Here is a 16,303-nt window from a genome sequence, read left to right as displayed (position 1 = left end):
CCTCTTCAATAACTGCGACTTGTAGGCCTATACCACGTATAAATCTAAATTTTGAAGTCTTACGTCAAGTAGTCAGACTTTGAATATAACAAATGCTGAGACCTATATACACACAACATAAGCAAAATAAATAACAATCCTAAAACATTGACCTAGTCTATTCTTTATTGAAACAATAATAATATCACTCTCCTTCACCTTTCAGCTCTGCTTATAGAATACTTTTCAAATTACAGTAGCTTGAGTGCAGCAGTGTAATTTTATTCTTGCAGGCTAGAATAATCTTGTCAACAGGGTATAGCAGCCTCCATTTGGAGTCCGTCACCAATGTGTTAAGAAGGGAGAGAATAAGACAATGTAGTAATTGTTGAGGAATCACACTCATATCCCAGGCAGCAAAAATATCAGGAGTGTGATGAAAATGGACAAAAACTTGAGGACTGGATGGATACAGAAAACCTCAAACTCATTTATGATGCTAAAGATAAGGCAACTTTTATCTCTGCACGATTTAATCATGGCTATACACCTGACCTGTGCTTCATTACGCAGTCTCCAAACATTCCCAATGAGGTACATCACACAGTACTAGCCAGGTTCCTCACAGCCAGCACCGGCCAGTAATTCTCCAGACAGGTTTGTTCATACCCATTATCCTCTCCTATCCGAGACCACGATGGAACTTCAACAAAGCAAATTGGACAGAATTTTCAAAGCAGACTGACTCCAAAATAAGATGGATAAATCCCACTTTCGACAACTACAGCAGATTTATTGGTATACTAAAAGGTGCAGCAAAACTATGCATACCAAGAGGTTACCGCAAAGAGTACATCCCTGGCTGGAATGAGGACAGCGAAAAGCTTCTTAAGGAATATGAAGACAATGGTGATCCTGCAACTGCATCTGGCCTTCTACAATCACTAAATGAAAGACGAAATAAATGGCAAGAAACTGTAGAATCCTTGGACCATACTCACTCCAGCAGAAAGGCCTAGTCCTTAATCCAGAAACTGGATACAGCAAAAAATACCATCAGGCAAAAATGTAACAAACTTAGATGATATGGCCAAACACATGATCACTACCTCCAAGTCAAGAAAGGAGAAACATATCATAAGAGAAGTCCGACATCAATTGAATAAAAGGAAAAGGTCAGCTCCACAATCATCGGAGTTCTCTGCCCCACTTCAACCAGAAGAGACTATAGAAGCAATGAAGTGCAAGAAACCTGGAAAGGCAGCAGGTGTTGATGGCATTTACCCCAAATTTCTGTTACACTGTGGTCCAGCTACTGTCAGATGGTTGAACACCTTTTCCAACATGGTAAAAACAGGTTATCTGCCCCCACTATTCAAGAAAAGCAAGATCATTGCTATACTAAAGCCAAACAAAGACCTTCAAAAGTTGAAAACTACTGCCCCATTGCACTCCTTAGTGTCACATTCAAGCTGCTAGAGAGACTGATCTACAATAAAATCTCCTCAGGCATCAACACGGTTGCCCCTATAGAACAAGCTGGATTCAAACCAGGAAGAGGATGTGAGGAGCAGGTGCTAGCAGTAGCAACTCCTATTGAAAATGGGTTTGAGAAGAAGTTGATAAGCATGGGTGTCTTCTTAAATCTAACTGCTGTTTATGATACCGTTTGGCATGACAAACTGCTGCTCAAATTCATTAGTGTCATCCCCTGTCGGGAACTAACCACTCTAATAGGCAATATGCTGAGCAATGGGTATTTCCAAGTGTTTTCGGAAAACTCTGCAAGTAGTGTGCACAAAATAAATGACGGGCTCCCCACAGGGATCTGTGCTGGCTCCACTCCTTTTTAATTTGTACACATACGATCTTCCAAATACCAAGTCCAAGAAATTCATTTTCGCTGATATTGCCTTGACAGCCTAGGATCAAAGCTTTCCCGAAGCTGAAGCAACATTAACATCAGATCTGAAGATATTGGATGAATACTTCAAACATAATTCTCTTCGACCAAATCCTCAAAAGACTGCTGTATCAACTTTCTATCTACGGAACAAACATGCAAATTACAATCCTACAGTCAGTTTCAGAGATAAGATTCTCCAATACTGCAGTAACCCTAAATACCTAGAGGTGACCCTGGACAGATCACTGACATACAAAATGCATCTCAAGAATGTAGCAGCTAAAATTAAAACCTGGAACAACATATTACAGAAGTTAACAGGGACCACCTGCGGTGCCAATGCATCAGTCCTTAGATCCATAGCTCTGGCTCTTTCGTACTCTGTTGCAGAATACTGCTGTTCTACATGGTTAAACAGTGCTCACACTAAAATAATTGACACACAGCTCAATCAAGCAATGCACCTCATCACAGGCTGTATTCGATCTACTAACATGCACTGGCTTTCGGTTCTAAGTAACATTCCACCCCCTTCCCCTAAGAAGATCTCAGTCATTGCTGAACACATGGAAGAATATTGAAAACAACCCACTGTTACCAATACATTCAGACTGTCCGATATTATTACCGTACCGATTAAAGTCCAGACAACCATCGTGGCGAACAGCAATCAATCTGCAAGACAATCACTTCAAAATACTTTTTTTTTGCTAGGGTCTTTACGTCACACCGACACAGATAGGTCTTATGGCGACGATGGGATAGGAAAGGCCTAGGAGTTGGAAGGAAGCGACCGTGGCCTTAAGTAAGGTACAGCCCCAGCATTTGCCTGGTGTGAAAATGGGAAACCACGGAAAACCATTTTCAGGGCTGCCGATAGTGGGATTCGAACCTACTATCTCCCGGATGCAAGCTCACAGCCGCGCGCCTCTACGTGCACGGCCAACTCGCCCGGTGCTTCAAAATACTAGATGCATGGAACAATCAGTGGCAGAGCCAAAACTCCTTAACACATCATTACTTAATTAAAAATTCTTGGGAGCAGCCTGCCGGTTTTCATTCACCTTGACGACAATGGTGTGTACCGAATAGAATAAGGACTGGCCCGGGAAGATGCGGAGCAATACTGACAAGTGGGGATGGAAGTCCTCTCCTCATTGCGACTACGGTGAAGAACAGCAAACCATGGATCATATAGTGCTCAAATGTCCCCTCAGAGCATTTAGAGGCTCAATGAAAGATCTCCACAACCTAACACAAGAAGACGTCGAGTGGATTAACCATCTGGACATAATATTGTGAATATTTTTATGAACTTGAGAGTGTTTTTATGTGTGTACTTTTGTACATATTTTGTAAATAGCTGATATTTCTCCTTTCATCATACGATAAATAAAAATAAAGAAATAATAACCTATCAGCTGATTGAGTACCTGCCTAAAACCTGGCGGCTGGACTGAACTTGGCCACACGTACTCAGTACGCAGCAGTAATCCCATCTATCGGAGATAAATGGCAGCAGAATATACAAAGCACATCACAACAAACAATGGTTAATGTAATGTTATTGTTGATCAATTTTATGAGCTTTCTATATTGCAAGCCTTCACATTTAGTTTTCTTCTGACTCTGTGATATTAGAGCATCCAATGTAAAATGAGTTGTCCTTTCTTTCATGACTCCCTCTTGTGTTGTTATTCGAACGATCGTTCCTTCATGACTTTTCTCGTTCTTATAATCATCTTCAAAATTTAATTACCATCACCACCAATATTATTGTAGTCGGTACGATAAAACTGAATAAGATATAACTAATCGGAAATTGTACTATCTATAACGTTTGTTATGTAGTACTTCGATATGACCAATAGGCTAAGATAGGTGATTCAAATAACATATTTTTGCACCTTCCCCTAAACTACTATTTTGAACAGGGTGAATAAAATTATTTATAGCGTAGACTATAGTTCCTTATTCCCCGACTTTACATACCGATTTTAATTAAATTCTGTCCACCCATTTTCTCATGACCCGGCGCTGATATGGAGTTAGCAACAAAAATCTAAATTCATGAATATCTCTGTTATCATAGCCGGTACGGTAAAAATGTATAAGACATAAATGATAGGAAATTTAATAGTATATAAATTTAGTTATGTAGTATTTATCGATAGGGCCAATAATAACAAATATTTGAGAATTAAATTTTAGGCCTTTCCTGAAACTACCATTTCACTCAGCGTGAATAAAATTGTTTATGGCCTAGATTGTAGGGACTTATTCCCCGACTTTATATACTGATTGTAATTAAATTCTCTTCAGCCGTTTTCTTTTGATGCGCATACACACATACAAAAATTACGAAAAATTAAAACTTGCATTTCCCCTTGTTACTGTGGTCACGACCGGTACAGAAATATCGTTCTTTTAAAATTCTGAGCAATGTACAGACCACCAATATTATTTTATTTACATTGAGATAATTTAAAATTAGTCAGAATTGTCTCCAAATGGCTCCTAAAATCTCTAGAAAAGTCACTAGTCGTTATCATTGAAATTGTCACTAAATAACTAAAAAAGACTCCATTTCTAGCGACTAATCTCTAGAATCACCGGGCAAGTTGGCCATGCGGTTAGGGGCGCGCAGCTGTGAGTATTCATCCAGGAGATGGTGGGTTCAAATTCCACTGTCGGCAGCCCTGAAGATGGTTCTCCATGGTTTCCCATTTCCACACCGGGCAAAAGCTGGGGTTGTACCTTAATTAAGGACAGGACGCTTCCTTCCCACTCCTAGGCCTTTCCTTTCCCATATTCGCCACAAGACCAATCTGTGTCGGTGCAAGGTAAAGCAAAATTTAAAAAAAAGTATGTGAACATGAACATAACATGCGAGAACGAGAGATTAACAGTCGATATACAGGTTTCAATAAACATAGCACATTCGCACATATTTCTTGCATTAAAAAATGTCAATACTTCATTTGAAAGCGGCCAATGAGCGAAGGACTTCTGGCCACTGGCGTAAAAAAGCTGAAATGGCAGGACTTGAAAACAAATGTCTGAAGTTCACCAAGAAATAAGCAAAAATCGGGAGAAATAATAGTATAATCGGGAGGCGGGAAAAACTAGCGAAAATCGGGAAAGTTGGCAGGTATGAGACCATATAAGAGGACAACTGCCAACAAAAGTGGAGAATGGTGAGGTGGAGTGGAAAAGATTTAAAAATACCTCGATTAAAGTGCGAGAATAAGGGAAAAAAGAGACACCCTGATGGAACGAAAGAGTAAGGGCCAACTGCAGAAACAATGACTAGTTTTAAGCCTTAGACATCGTCTACCTAAACAATGTCTAAGTTGGGCACGGTCTTCCATTGCATAAACAATGTTAAGCCGGTGTTAAACTAGACATCATTTAATGTTTCAATATTGGTTCGAAAATGGCGATAGAAGTATTTTTCACGTAACTCTTTGTTACAACCAATGAAATTCGTTGATGTGTGCGCTGAATGTTAGTCATCTGTTTTCTTCCTACACGTTATGGTTAAGCATGAGCATGACTAGCCCGCAGATAAGAATATCGCTTTCAGTGGAAATTAAATCTCATAATATTATCGACACTAAAGCGACAAGCTATCGCACGAGGAAAGGCAGCTTTGATTATAGTGTTATGATGAGTGTAATCTACTCGTAAATAGCTTCGGCAAAGGTAAGATGAAACAATAGTATTACTGTGTAACCGAATGAGTTGTATGGGCCATATAGATGTAGCTTGCATTCTGGATATCATAGGTTCGAAACCCATCATTGGCAGCCCTGAAGATTGTTTCCCATAATTTCCCTATTTTTACACCAGGAAAATACTAGGGCTATTATTATGGTCACGGCTGTTCTTCCCCAGTCCTCCTCTTTAAACAATAATCACCACCATCACCACAATTAGCCTTTTCCTGTCTCATAGTTGCCAAAAACTTATCTGAATTGGCGTGACTATTTAAAAAAAACACATACAACCTACTTTTTAGTTGTCGCTATTATCTGTGCTTACTTGGCAGTAAATATAAGTGAATCCCTCCCGGTTGATATGTGTGACAGCCCTCTGACGATTGAGACAAGTAGTTCTGACATATATGTAGTCGAAGTGACCTATAATTCCATCCCATGTATAACAAAATATATCGGTTAACAAGAATTGTAGTCAAGTTGACAGTTACTGGACTTGTCAGTTTCAAGAAACAAGTCTTTTGAAGAGCAAAATCATATTTTAATCTGTACCTCCCCGTACATTTCAAGTGAACTGCTGAGATTTTGCAGCAGAAGACTAACCTTTCTTCCCGGGATCGTCTCAACATGATAATACAAATTACATGTTTCATGGTACATAACCTCCGATTGTGATTCACTCCTCACATTTGAGGTTAAACAGTGTTCTCAACAGTGTTTAAACATGGCCAGTTGAACATCGATTTTAGACAGTGTCTAAGTGATAAACACAGTCTGCAATGCGGCAGCCATACTTGACACTGTTTAACCGTAGACATCATCTAAACAGTTTCTGCAATCGGCCCTAAGAACCTCAATCAAGGAAAGGAACATAGCACAAGAAGAACTAGACTGAGAGAAATCCAAGCCAGAACAGGTAAGGGACGAGGGGAAGATTGGACACCGGGAGCAAGTTTACCAGGATAAGAAACAGAGTTGAGAGAGTAGTAGAAGAGCAGATAAAGTGCTGGGAGAAGTTTCTCAAAAACTGGAGGGAGACTACAAAGGCAATATGAAACCATTATTCAGAGTGATCAAAAACAAAAGCAATTAATTTGAAACCATCGGAGCAATTGAGGATCCCAACTGACACTGCCCAGCAAAGAAGAGGACATAAGAGAGGTTCTGAGGAACCATTTTGATAACCCAACGAACAGGACAGAAGCAGATCAGAAAACAAAAGAACCACCAGCTCTTCAAATCTACACAGAGGAACCTCCCATTACATGGGCAAAAACAGTAGGAGCCCTTAAGAAGATGCCGCAAGGGGAATCTCCAAGAATCAATGAAGTCAGCACGGTCATGATTATAGCAGTAAAAGTCCAGGGTTAACAGTGGCTACACAAGGTACTCAATGCAGTTTGGAAAGATGACATGATACCTACTGACTGGAGCAAGGGTGCCATTATCCCCTTGTTTAAGAAAGGAAATCCCAAAAAATTCTCCAACTACCGGGGAATAATACTCCTTTCTCATGGGGTTAAGATTCTTCAGAAAATCTTCCGAGTTATTTTAGAGCCACAGTTAGCTGATGATGATGATGCTTGTTGTTTTAAGGGGCCTAACATCGAAGGTCATCGGCCCCTAGAGCCACAGTTAGAAGAAGAATGGTATGGCTTCAGGCATTAAAGGTGCAAAACAGACCTTTAGTGTTGGTAAGTTGTTAATGGAGAATATATTGGGAAAATGACAAAAGATCTGTTGGTGGTTTTCCTTGACATTGAGAAGGCGTATGACAGCATTGCAAGAGAGGATATGCGCAATTGGGTGACTGACATCATCCTGGTTCCAGACCAAAAGTGGAGCCCAGCAAGGCGGTGCACTATCCCTATTATTATCACCATCATGGACGAGATAATGAAGAACATCAAACCTGTGTTCAACTAAATGCAATGGCTTTTGCTGATGATATGATCTGAGAAAAATCTGAGGAACAAGTTTAGTTAAGACTCAATGAATGGACAGTTAAGTTCGGGAATTCAATCTCAAGATAAGCGAACCCAAAACAGTAGTGATGGCAATAAACAGAGAGGGATGACCAGCGAACATCACGCTAGGAAACCATCCACTGGAAAGTGTGGAAAATTTTAAATTTTTTACATACCTCAGCAGTGCAATTTCTCAAGACACACTAGCCACAAAGGACATGGCAAGAGAGTGCAGAAGAGCTCTCGATGATGACAATGATTGTTTAAAGGAGCCTAATATTTAGGTCATCAGCCCAGAAGAGCTCTCACTTTTACCATTGAAATTACTAACACTCCTCTGGGATCCTAAAGTACCAACAAAATCAAAGCTGGTGATGTTCAACCAGTGCTTCATACCAATCTTAACCTATGGTATCTAAACCTGCACGCCACTAAGAAGGGCTCTCATGGTTACAGGCATCCAAGATGAAGTTCCTGAGGTCCACAATTCAAAAACCAAACTGGAAAAGGTAAGGAATGACATGGTTAGAAAGGAAGCTGGGATTGAAACATACTTGTTAGATCATGTCAGCATAACCAGATTGAGGTGGTTCAGGCATGTAATGATGATAGAGCGAACAAGGACAGCTTACGTTAACTTGGAAAGGCAAGTGGCAGGAAAACTGATGGTGGGAAGACCAAGAAAATGGATGGACATTGCAGAATGAGGAAGGACACTGGAGGAAGCATGTATCTCAATAAGACAGAGTGGAACAAGCTTGCAAACATTACCCAGGAAACTGAAACTGTAAAAATAATGATGTAATATCCTGAGAATCTGTATGATTACAGATCTACCATATTCAAAAATAATAATATAAACAGTGTAGGCCTGAAGTGCACACTCCTGAACAACAGTATTAGTTACTAGTTCAAACATTTTTTTTCTTACACCAAAGACCCAATTACTTGTTTTCTGTTGTTACTGCTTTATTGGTCAACAGCCTCATATACTCAGTATGAAGTGAGTCGGGTATAGTGCGCATTGGTATCACCCAAATATCACTATAAAATTTGTCACAAATGGAACATAATAATTGCTTTTACACATATCAAGTGAAAAATCCCTGGCAAATTAAGAAATATTTGATGTTTGGAGAATATTATGTATACGTACTTTACCACTTTACAAGTACATTTGGTGTTGCGCTCACAGTGACACACGTATGTCTTTTGTCTTGCACTTTCAACGATTTCGTGTGTGATATCTGTGTTCACTGAAGTTCTTTGCTTTCGTTTCATTGCTTCACTTGTCAAACATCATCATTTCATGAATTGTATCGCGATATGCAATATTTAATAGGCGACAAAATGGTATGGCCAATGTACATAAGAAAAATTCAGTGGACTAGTGATTTATTGGTCCAGGGATCGAGCTACTTTCGTTCAAACAGAAATAAAAATATTTATTGGTCCAGGGATCATGCTATTTTTCTGTTGACCTCCATTTTGCTGTTTGAACTGGCCACTCTAGTCATATGGACAAAGATAATGAGATTCTACAGACATAGCACTCCCATTCCACGGTGCTAGCCCTGGACCAGAAGAAAGTAACAAAAGACGGCACCAGCAGCGCAGTACGTCATAAACCAGTCCTGTGTACAAGCCTTAAGTATGTTTTCATATTTCTCAAATAACGACGGTATTTCTTAATTTGCCAGGGATTTTTCACTTGATATGTGTAAAAGCAATTATTATGTTCCATTTGTGACAAATTTTACAGTGATATTTGGGTGATACCAATGCGCATCGTACCCAGTGAGCCTGATAATATGTGCATCAGTTAAGCATAAGATCCCATCATGCATAGAATATGAATTTAATAACAACTAAATGTCCTTTTGATTTAACAGAAATTGGTTGTCAAAACCCACACCAGTCTTCCAGTCGTAGTGGACTGTACATTTCTTATTTTTTAAGAACACAAGAGGAAATATTACCATTATCTTTAAAATGATCTCCATTTATCCTTGAAGGTTTTGAAATATCACTACTTGCATCGTCTTCATGTTCATTCTTTATTCTCAGTTCTAGTGGTGTCATTTCTTGAGTTTCCTCCTGTTTAAATTGTCGATTCTCACACGGGGATGGTACTGAATCTTGCTCATTACAAGACCCATTTTTGGCACTTTGTTTATTAAGAACAGCTAAATCAGGTGAGTGAATCCTCTTTCCTTGATCCTGAGGAATAAACAGTGACTATAACAACAGTTTTATTTTAATTCAATGACATAATTTTCCAACACCACAATATATTGCATACAGAACTTGTCACTGTCATATTTGTATACATACCTTCACAACCTCAGCCAGATGTTCTGTATAGCTTAAATATTGCTTTAAAATTAAATCAGACTTTCTTGAAACTTCCCTGAAGTCATACAAAACATCCAGTTTATAAATACAGCGATGGCATATTGAAGATGGCAGGAGATCTCCCTCAGATACCTAGAGAAATTTTTAAAAATAAACAAACAAACAAGAGGCAGAGTATTAGCTTAATACCTTTAATTTTGTATCTGCAGTAGACACACATCATAAGCTGTCAAGTGAATAAACAAACCCAGGCCTATATACAAGTGACATAAAAACATAGAGTTAGTGACAAAAAAGAATAATTAAAATGTGATCAACAATTATGAAAGATATATCCGGATCAGGTACACACCGCTATCAATACAATCAAACCTTATCTTATCATCTACTCAGGTTCCAGAAGACCTACTTATCATAGGAAGGCAAAACACATGTAGATACAAAATCATTATCAATCGTAATAAGATACGCACCAGTATAGAGAGACACGTCATTATTTTAAGTGGAAAGTTGCGCCGAGTTCCATCGTCATCGAAAATAGACGATTTCACACCATCACACGATAAACAAAGACGACAAAGTTCATAAAATTTCGGCGGTATGTTGCACATATTGAGTATTATTGTTCAATGAGTATAAAAAAATCTCGATACTTTAAGCCACAGTCACTACATTTAAAACAAAAAATCACTTCTTCAACTACCGTTGACAACTCTTACAAACTTTTTTGTCGCCAACAACACTCATTGTCGGGAAACAGGAATACATCATGTCACTGCTTCCCTTGAATGTCAACGCTGAGTGTTCAGTAATGGCTAACAACGATCATAATCCTAAGAATGAATGAAATAACACAAAGCAAAGAAGATAAATATAATTAGAATGAAGTTAAACAAAGGTTATAAACCTTCGGAATAAAATGAACCAGTAGTATTACATATAGCAAAATTACCGAGTCAAGAAATTGCTTGGAGGTCCATGTAAAAACGAAGTTAAAATATGGAGTGGATTCAGTTTCTTGGGCATTATTGGTCTCTAAGAATTCCATCAAAATCATAACCACTATGTTCGATGAAACCAGGAATCCGACTACTTTCTTTACTCCTTCCTTGTTATTGTTCTAAACTGCGGCAGAAGTATTTATTTTGGTGTTACGTTTCCGAATGAACAAATATGTATTCATCTCGTCATATAAAAATACATGGACCTTTCAAATATGTCTGTTTTTTTTTTAAATTTATTTTCGGTTTATTATATGGTATAGGTAAAAATGTATTGGAAACAAGTGAAGGTGCCTCGATGATCTTAATAATGTTCAACGAGCTAGAAATAGCCTTGTTTCTAGCTCGTTGATAATGCTTCAGAAATGTAACTCGGGAATTACAAACCACCAAACCGTGTACACATGGGATGAGTGTGTAAAATTACAATGGGTGATATAGCGATCCATTCATGTTTTCTAAGAAATTAATGACTAAAACCAGTAGTGCAGTAATCGGTCGCGGACGGCGGCTCGTTAGTTGCAATATCGACCAAAAGTACGCTTGCTGATGTTTTTGGCATGTTTAAAGCTTATTGCGGCACTTCTCTGGCTTCTTTGAAAATGGGCCGAAACGTTGCCATTTTGAAGTTATCTTTTAACACTTCGTGATTGTACAATAATATACTCATTATACCAAATACATTATAGTGTATACCGCAATAGTTTCCCCACTGTACTATGGTACATTGTACAGTATGTGTCGAAAGTTTATACCATAACGTAGTGATTCGAAGCGTGCTACGTACGAAGAACGACCGAAGAAAGAAATAAGTAGGCGGAGTATTCCCAGTAGCTCAAGCTGATGCCGATCACATAAAGTGAAAAAAATGATAACGAATTAGTAGGCCAAAGAGAAAAATAAGAAAACTGAAGAACCACTTAGAAGGTGGTGGTAACTTACCTCCCGTAAGCCTTAGGCCCTCCGCACACGGGCCGACTGTTTTGCAACGCGAGTTTGAAACCGGTTGCACGTCAAACCATTCTGCAATCAGTTTGCAATGTACCGGTATTGATGTTCTACGTCCGCACAAGAACGCGACTGAACCTGGATCAGTCGACAGTTTCGTAGTAGGTACCGTGCATAATAAAGAGTGTGGTGATCGTATTTAGTACCTATTTCCTATTTTTGAAGTTGGTTTTGACAACAGGTCAAGCAGTTCAGATGAAGACATAGTTGACTATTATCAACGCCGCAGATTACGACGAGCAGTACGAAGGGAATGTTGGCGCCATCCTTATATAGAGAAAAATATCAAGTGCAGGCTGTTCGTAGCAGCAGAACAATTGAAACAAACGGACACCAAATTTATAGCATTTTACAGAATGTCCAAAGATTCTTATCTGGAATTGATAAATATGGTTGCTCCCACCATGCAGAAGATGGGCACAAATATGAGGGAGTGTATGACTGCAGAAGAAAGAATATTAATAACTTCTTCCACTTGAGGCTTTACGTCAGAAAGCTTCAGCTGTGATGGTCTATAAATTGATAAATAATCTGGCTCACTCAAATACTTTATGTGTGACAAATTCTGACATACATTCATACAATACAAGAGGTGTCAATAAAATTCACATTGAATTAATAAACTCAACTAAATATGGCAACAAATCTGTTTGGCACTATTCAGCACATGTGTATAACTCACTTCCTGAACATATTTGACAGGCTGCTTCATTTACTGTATTTAAGCAGGAACTTGTAAAATATTTACATAAGATGCTATGAACATCTGAGATATCTTGACTATGTACTTAACATGTATATGTTAAATGTGTCGTACCTCTAAATGAGTTTAACTCACTTTCTGTTTATACTCATGTAAAACATTTCAGATTCTGTGTTATTTCCTAATTCTGCTACATGTATATCAGATATGTATTGCACCTATATGAGCCATGGCTCAGGTGCCCTTTACGAAATAAATAAAATAAAATAAACTTTACCGAGCTCGATAGCTGCAGTCGCTAAAGTGCGGCCAGTATCCAGTATTCGGAAGATATTAGGTTCGAACCCCACTGTCGGCAGCCCTGAAAATGGTTTTCCGTGGTTTCCCATTTTCACACCAGGCAAATGCTGGGGCTGTACCTTGATTAAGGCCACGGCTGCTTCCTTCCCACTCCTAGCCCTTTCCTGTCCCATCGTCGCTTTAAGACCTATCTGTGTCGGTGCGACGTAAAACATTCATTAGCCCAGCTCCTCTCCTTTCAACATCTATGCCATCACGCTACTCAAGGTCTCCACGTTTCCATACTGAACTGGGAATCGTGACGTTAATTCAAATTATGATCTTCACAAGACCACATTGTTGGCTTCGAAACCACTTGAGTTAAGCCTGTTAATTACCGCAACTTAAGAGAACAAGATTATTTTTCCCACTGATAACATATGAGGCCTTATGATTTATGCACTTCAAGCTGGACTATTCTCTTGTTTATCAAGACTCAACAACTGGGATACCTTCTCAAAATATTATGTTTTATAGTCAGACACACCACATCATTTCAACTGGTTATAATCTAACAGTGACTTTATAGGTGCTGTCATATATTTTAGATGGTTATATGCACCATACCCTTATCATTTTAATGTTACATTTAAAATTTGCCTTAGTTGGTGCATTTAAATGTTGTATATAGATACGCCTTATGTTCTACAAACCTCAAGCTGGACTACTTTCTCATGTATCATACCCTAACTATTGTTAACTTCTCTGTTTTGATTTAATTGTTTTAACTTTTGACAATTTAGCTTTTTTTTTTTTTTTTTGTTAAAAATGAAGCCATGTTTTCCAGTGTTGACTTAGTTAAATGTGACAAAGGTTTTTCAGTCTGTCAAACACACAGCAAATACAATGTAAATTAAAACACTATAAACATATCTGTAAAACACACACTAACATACAAAGAATGACATGTTTCGTTCTACAAGATATCCTCAGAATCTATCAAACCACTTAAAAACAAGCTTGTATATGTACAGTATTGTTTACGTAGCGTAAACTTGTCAATGATAGAGAGATTAGTGATAACATGAAACAGTAATGACAAAAAATAAAATATATACAATTATTAATATAATGAAAAAACATTAATCCTTGTATTTGCTGTCATGTGTTTTATATTTCAACTAGTCATAGTTTAACATTTGTCTTGTAGGTGCTATAATGTGTTATATATTGCTATTCGATAAGTTGCATTTTGCTCAATTGATTTGTCGCCTGATGATGACGCACAATGAACGTCGAAACTAGTACCAACCTTCTCTAGACATTATGTGATATATATTCACATCAATAAACATTCATGATATTGAAAAGGTGGACCTTTAACATTTTCATTTTACTGTAATCCCAGTTCAATACGGAACAAAATGAAGTTTCTAACTTTCAATCAGTAAAACAACTAGCAAATATATATATATAAACTTTGAAGTAAGCTTTATTTATTATTATTTATTACTCATTATTTTGGTTCAAACAAAAAATATCATTCATCAAATTTACAGAAAGATGACACTTTGAAGAAAGAAATAAAGACATGCAATTAAATTTTTTTATTTTTTTTTTCTAGTTGCTTTACGTTGCACGTCTTATGGTGACGATGGGACAGGAAAGGGCTAGGAGTGGGAAGGAAGCGGCCGTGGCCTTAATTAAGGTACAGTCCCAGCATTTGCTTGGTGTGAAAATGGGAAACCACGGAAAACCATCTTCAGGGGTGCCGACAGTGGGGTTCGAACCTACTATCTCCCGAATACTGGATACTGGCCACACTTAAGCGACTACAGCTATCAAGCTCGGTAAAAATAAAATAAGGAACATAGTTTCTGTTCTCATTTTAAGGAATGTCATAATAGTTAGAGTTGTGACCCCCTGTAAAGTTGGAAAGAAACTCCTGTACCAGCAATGCTTGTGCCTGTAATGGCTTTGAAACTGGAGGAATTGCAGAGGCATGTGAAGTGTCAGATGTATGCAAAATGCCAGAGGTATGCATAGAATCCGACTGTGGTGAGAAATTGTGATAAATGGTGAAGAGTGGTCCTGTGTTGGGAGTGATATCTCATCAATAACATGGAACATTTTGCATTTGAATAGTTTAATTTGAGAATCAGTAAATTCTTCCGTTTCAGGTATTGAGCTCAGTAGAAATATTTTAATAGCCTCTTTCCTTTCAATTTTATGAGAGCTAGTAGCAGCTACGTTAGCAGGTGTTTCCAGTCTTGCTTTTCTTGACTGAAATATTCAGCCACACAATTATCTACATCCGCTGCCGATTTATACCTGACCTTCAGGCTTTTCTTTCGAGTCTGTTGCGGCAGTACTGTTCTTTCAGGCGACGCTGGTGGGGATGTTACTTGGTTCAGAAGTCACGGTGCTTGTGAAGACTGCACTATGTCTGATGAATTCTCCAGTGGATCACTACCATCCTCACATCTTTCACAATTTTCCAATATGTTGGATGTCATTTCATGCTGTGGTATTTGTGACAAATTTCCGGTCGAGGGAGGAGGCGACACTTTTATGAATGGGACACAAAACTGCATGGCATCTGCCAAATAGTTTTCTTTCTTCCGGATCCACTTGTTGGAGGTTTCAGTTTGCGTATAAAAACCGTACGAAGATTATGCCACTTCTCTTTGCACTCAGCCACTAAAATCAATGAAATGAATACAATTACATAATGTTCAAATACAGTGATTCTAAAATTAATAAATAAATACAAAAATTATGTTTTTCCATTTGTATATTTGATTTATTTCCTTCTTTACAGGCACTTGGCTACCGGATGTACCTTTGTGTCACTTTTTTTATGTTTTGCAAGAGGGGAGCCCACAGTCGGAGCCATTGTTAAAGATACTACGAAAATAATCTGGGATGTATTGAATGAAATGTATATCTGTACCTACAGGGGATCAATGGAAAGAAAAATTGCTTATCGTTTTGAAATGATATGGAACTTTCCCAACTGCATTGGGGCTGTGGACGGGAAGCATATCCGAATACAGAAATTTCCAGATACTGGTTCACAAAATTACAAGTACAAGTTCTACCATTCTACCATCCTCTTGACATGCTGTGATACAAATGGACTTACATTAAGGAGTGAGGGTAATTGTTTACACTTATTCAATACTACAATGTACTTTTCACAATCATCGAACCAGGTTACACCGGACGAAACAGTGATGGAGGTATTTTTAACGCCAGTGCAATGAAATTCTGGATGACCCAAGGGGGTTTTGATATTCCTTTGCCTTCCCCGTTTAGATACGATGAAACTAACTGACCATTTCCTTACTACTTTGTGGGAGATGAAGCGTTCCCATTGTCCCCCA

At 38.3% G+C, this 16,303-nt stretch overlaps 1 protein-coding gene across 1 annotated transcript in view; it reads right to left on the bottom strand.

Moving 5' to 3' along the window:
- Positions 1–10,709, bottom strand: part of LOC136875472 (uncharacterized) — a 90,909-nt gene extending 80,200 nt beyond the window's left edge. The window contains exons 1-3 of the mRNA XM_067149015.2: positions 10,400–10,709; positions 9,906–10,058; positions 9,551–9,791 (exon numbers count right to left, since the gene is read on the bottom strand). Coding sequence (XP_067005116.2) covers positions 9,551–9,791; positions 9,906–10,058; positions 10,400–10,537 — 532 coding nt within the window. The 5' untranslated portion in view covers positions 10,538–10,709. The remainder of the gene's footprint in view (positions 1–9,550; positions 9,792–9,905; positions 10,059–10,399) is intronic.
- Between the last annotated feature and the right edge of the window lie 5,594 nt (positions 10,710–16,303).

This window comes from Anabrus simplex, chromosome 6 (genome assembly GCF_040414725.1).
Source record: "Anabrus simplex isolate iqAnaSimp1 chromosome 6, ASM4041472v1, whole genome shotgun sequence".
Lineage (NCBI taxonomy): Eukaryota > Metazoa > Arthropoda > Insecta > Orthoptera > Tettigoniidae > Anabrus > Anabrus simplex.
The sequence above is the reverse complement of the archived record's forward strand: the minus strand, read 5'-3'. Positions and strand labels throughout refer to the sequence as shown.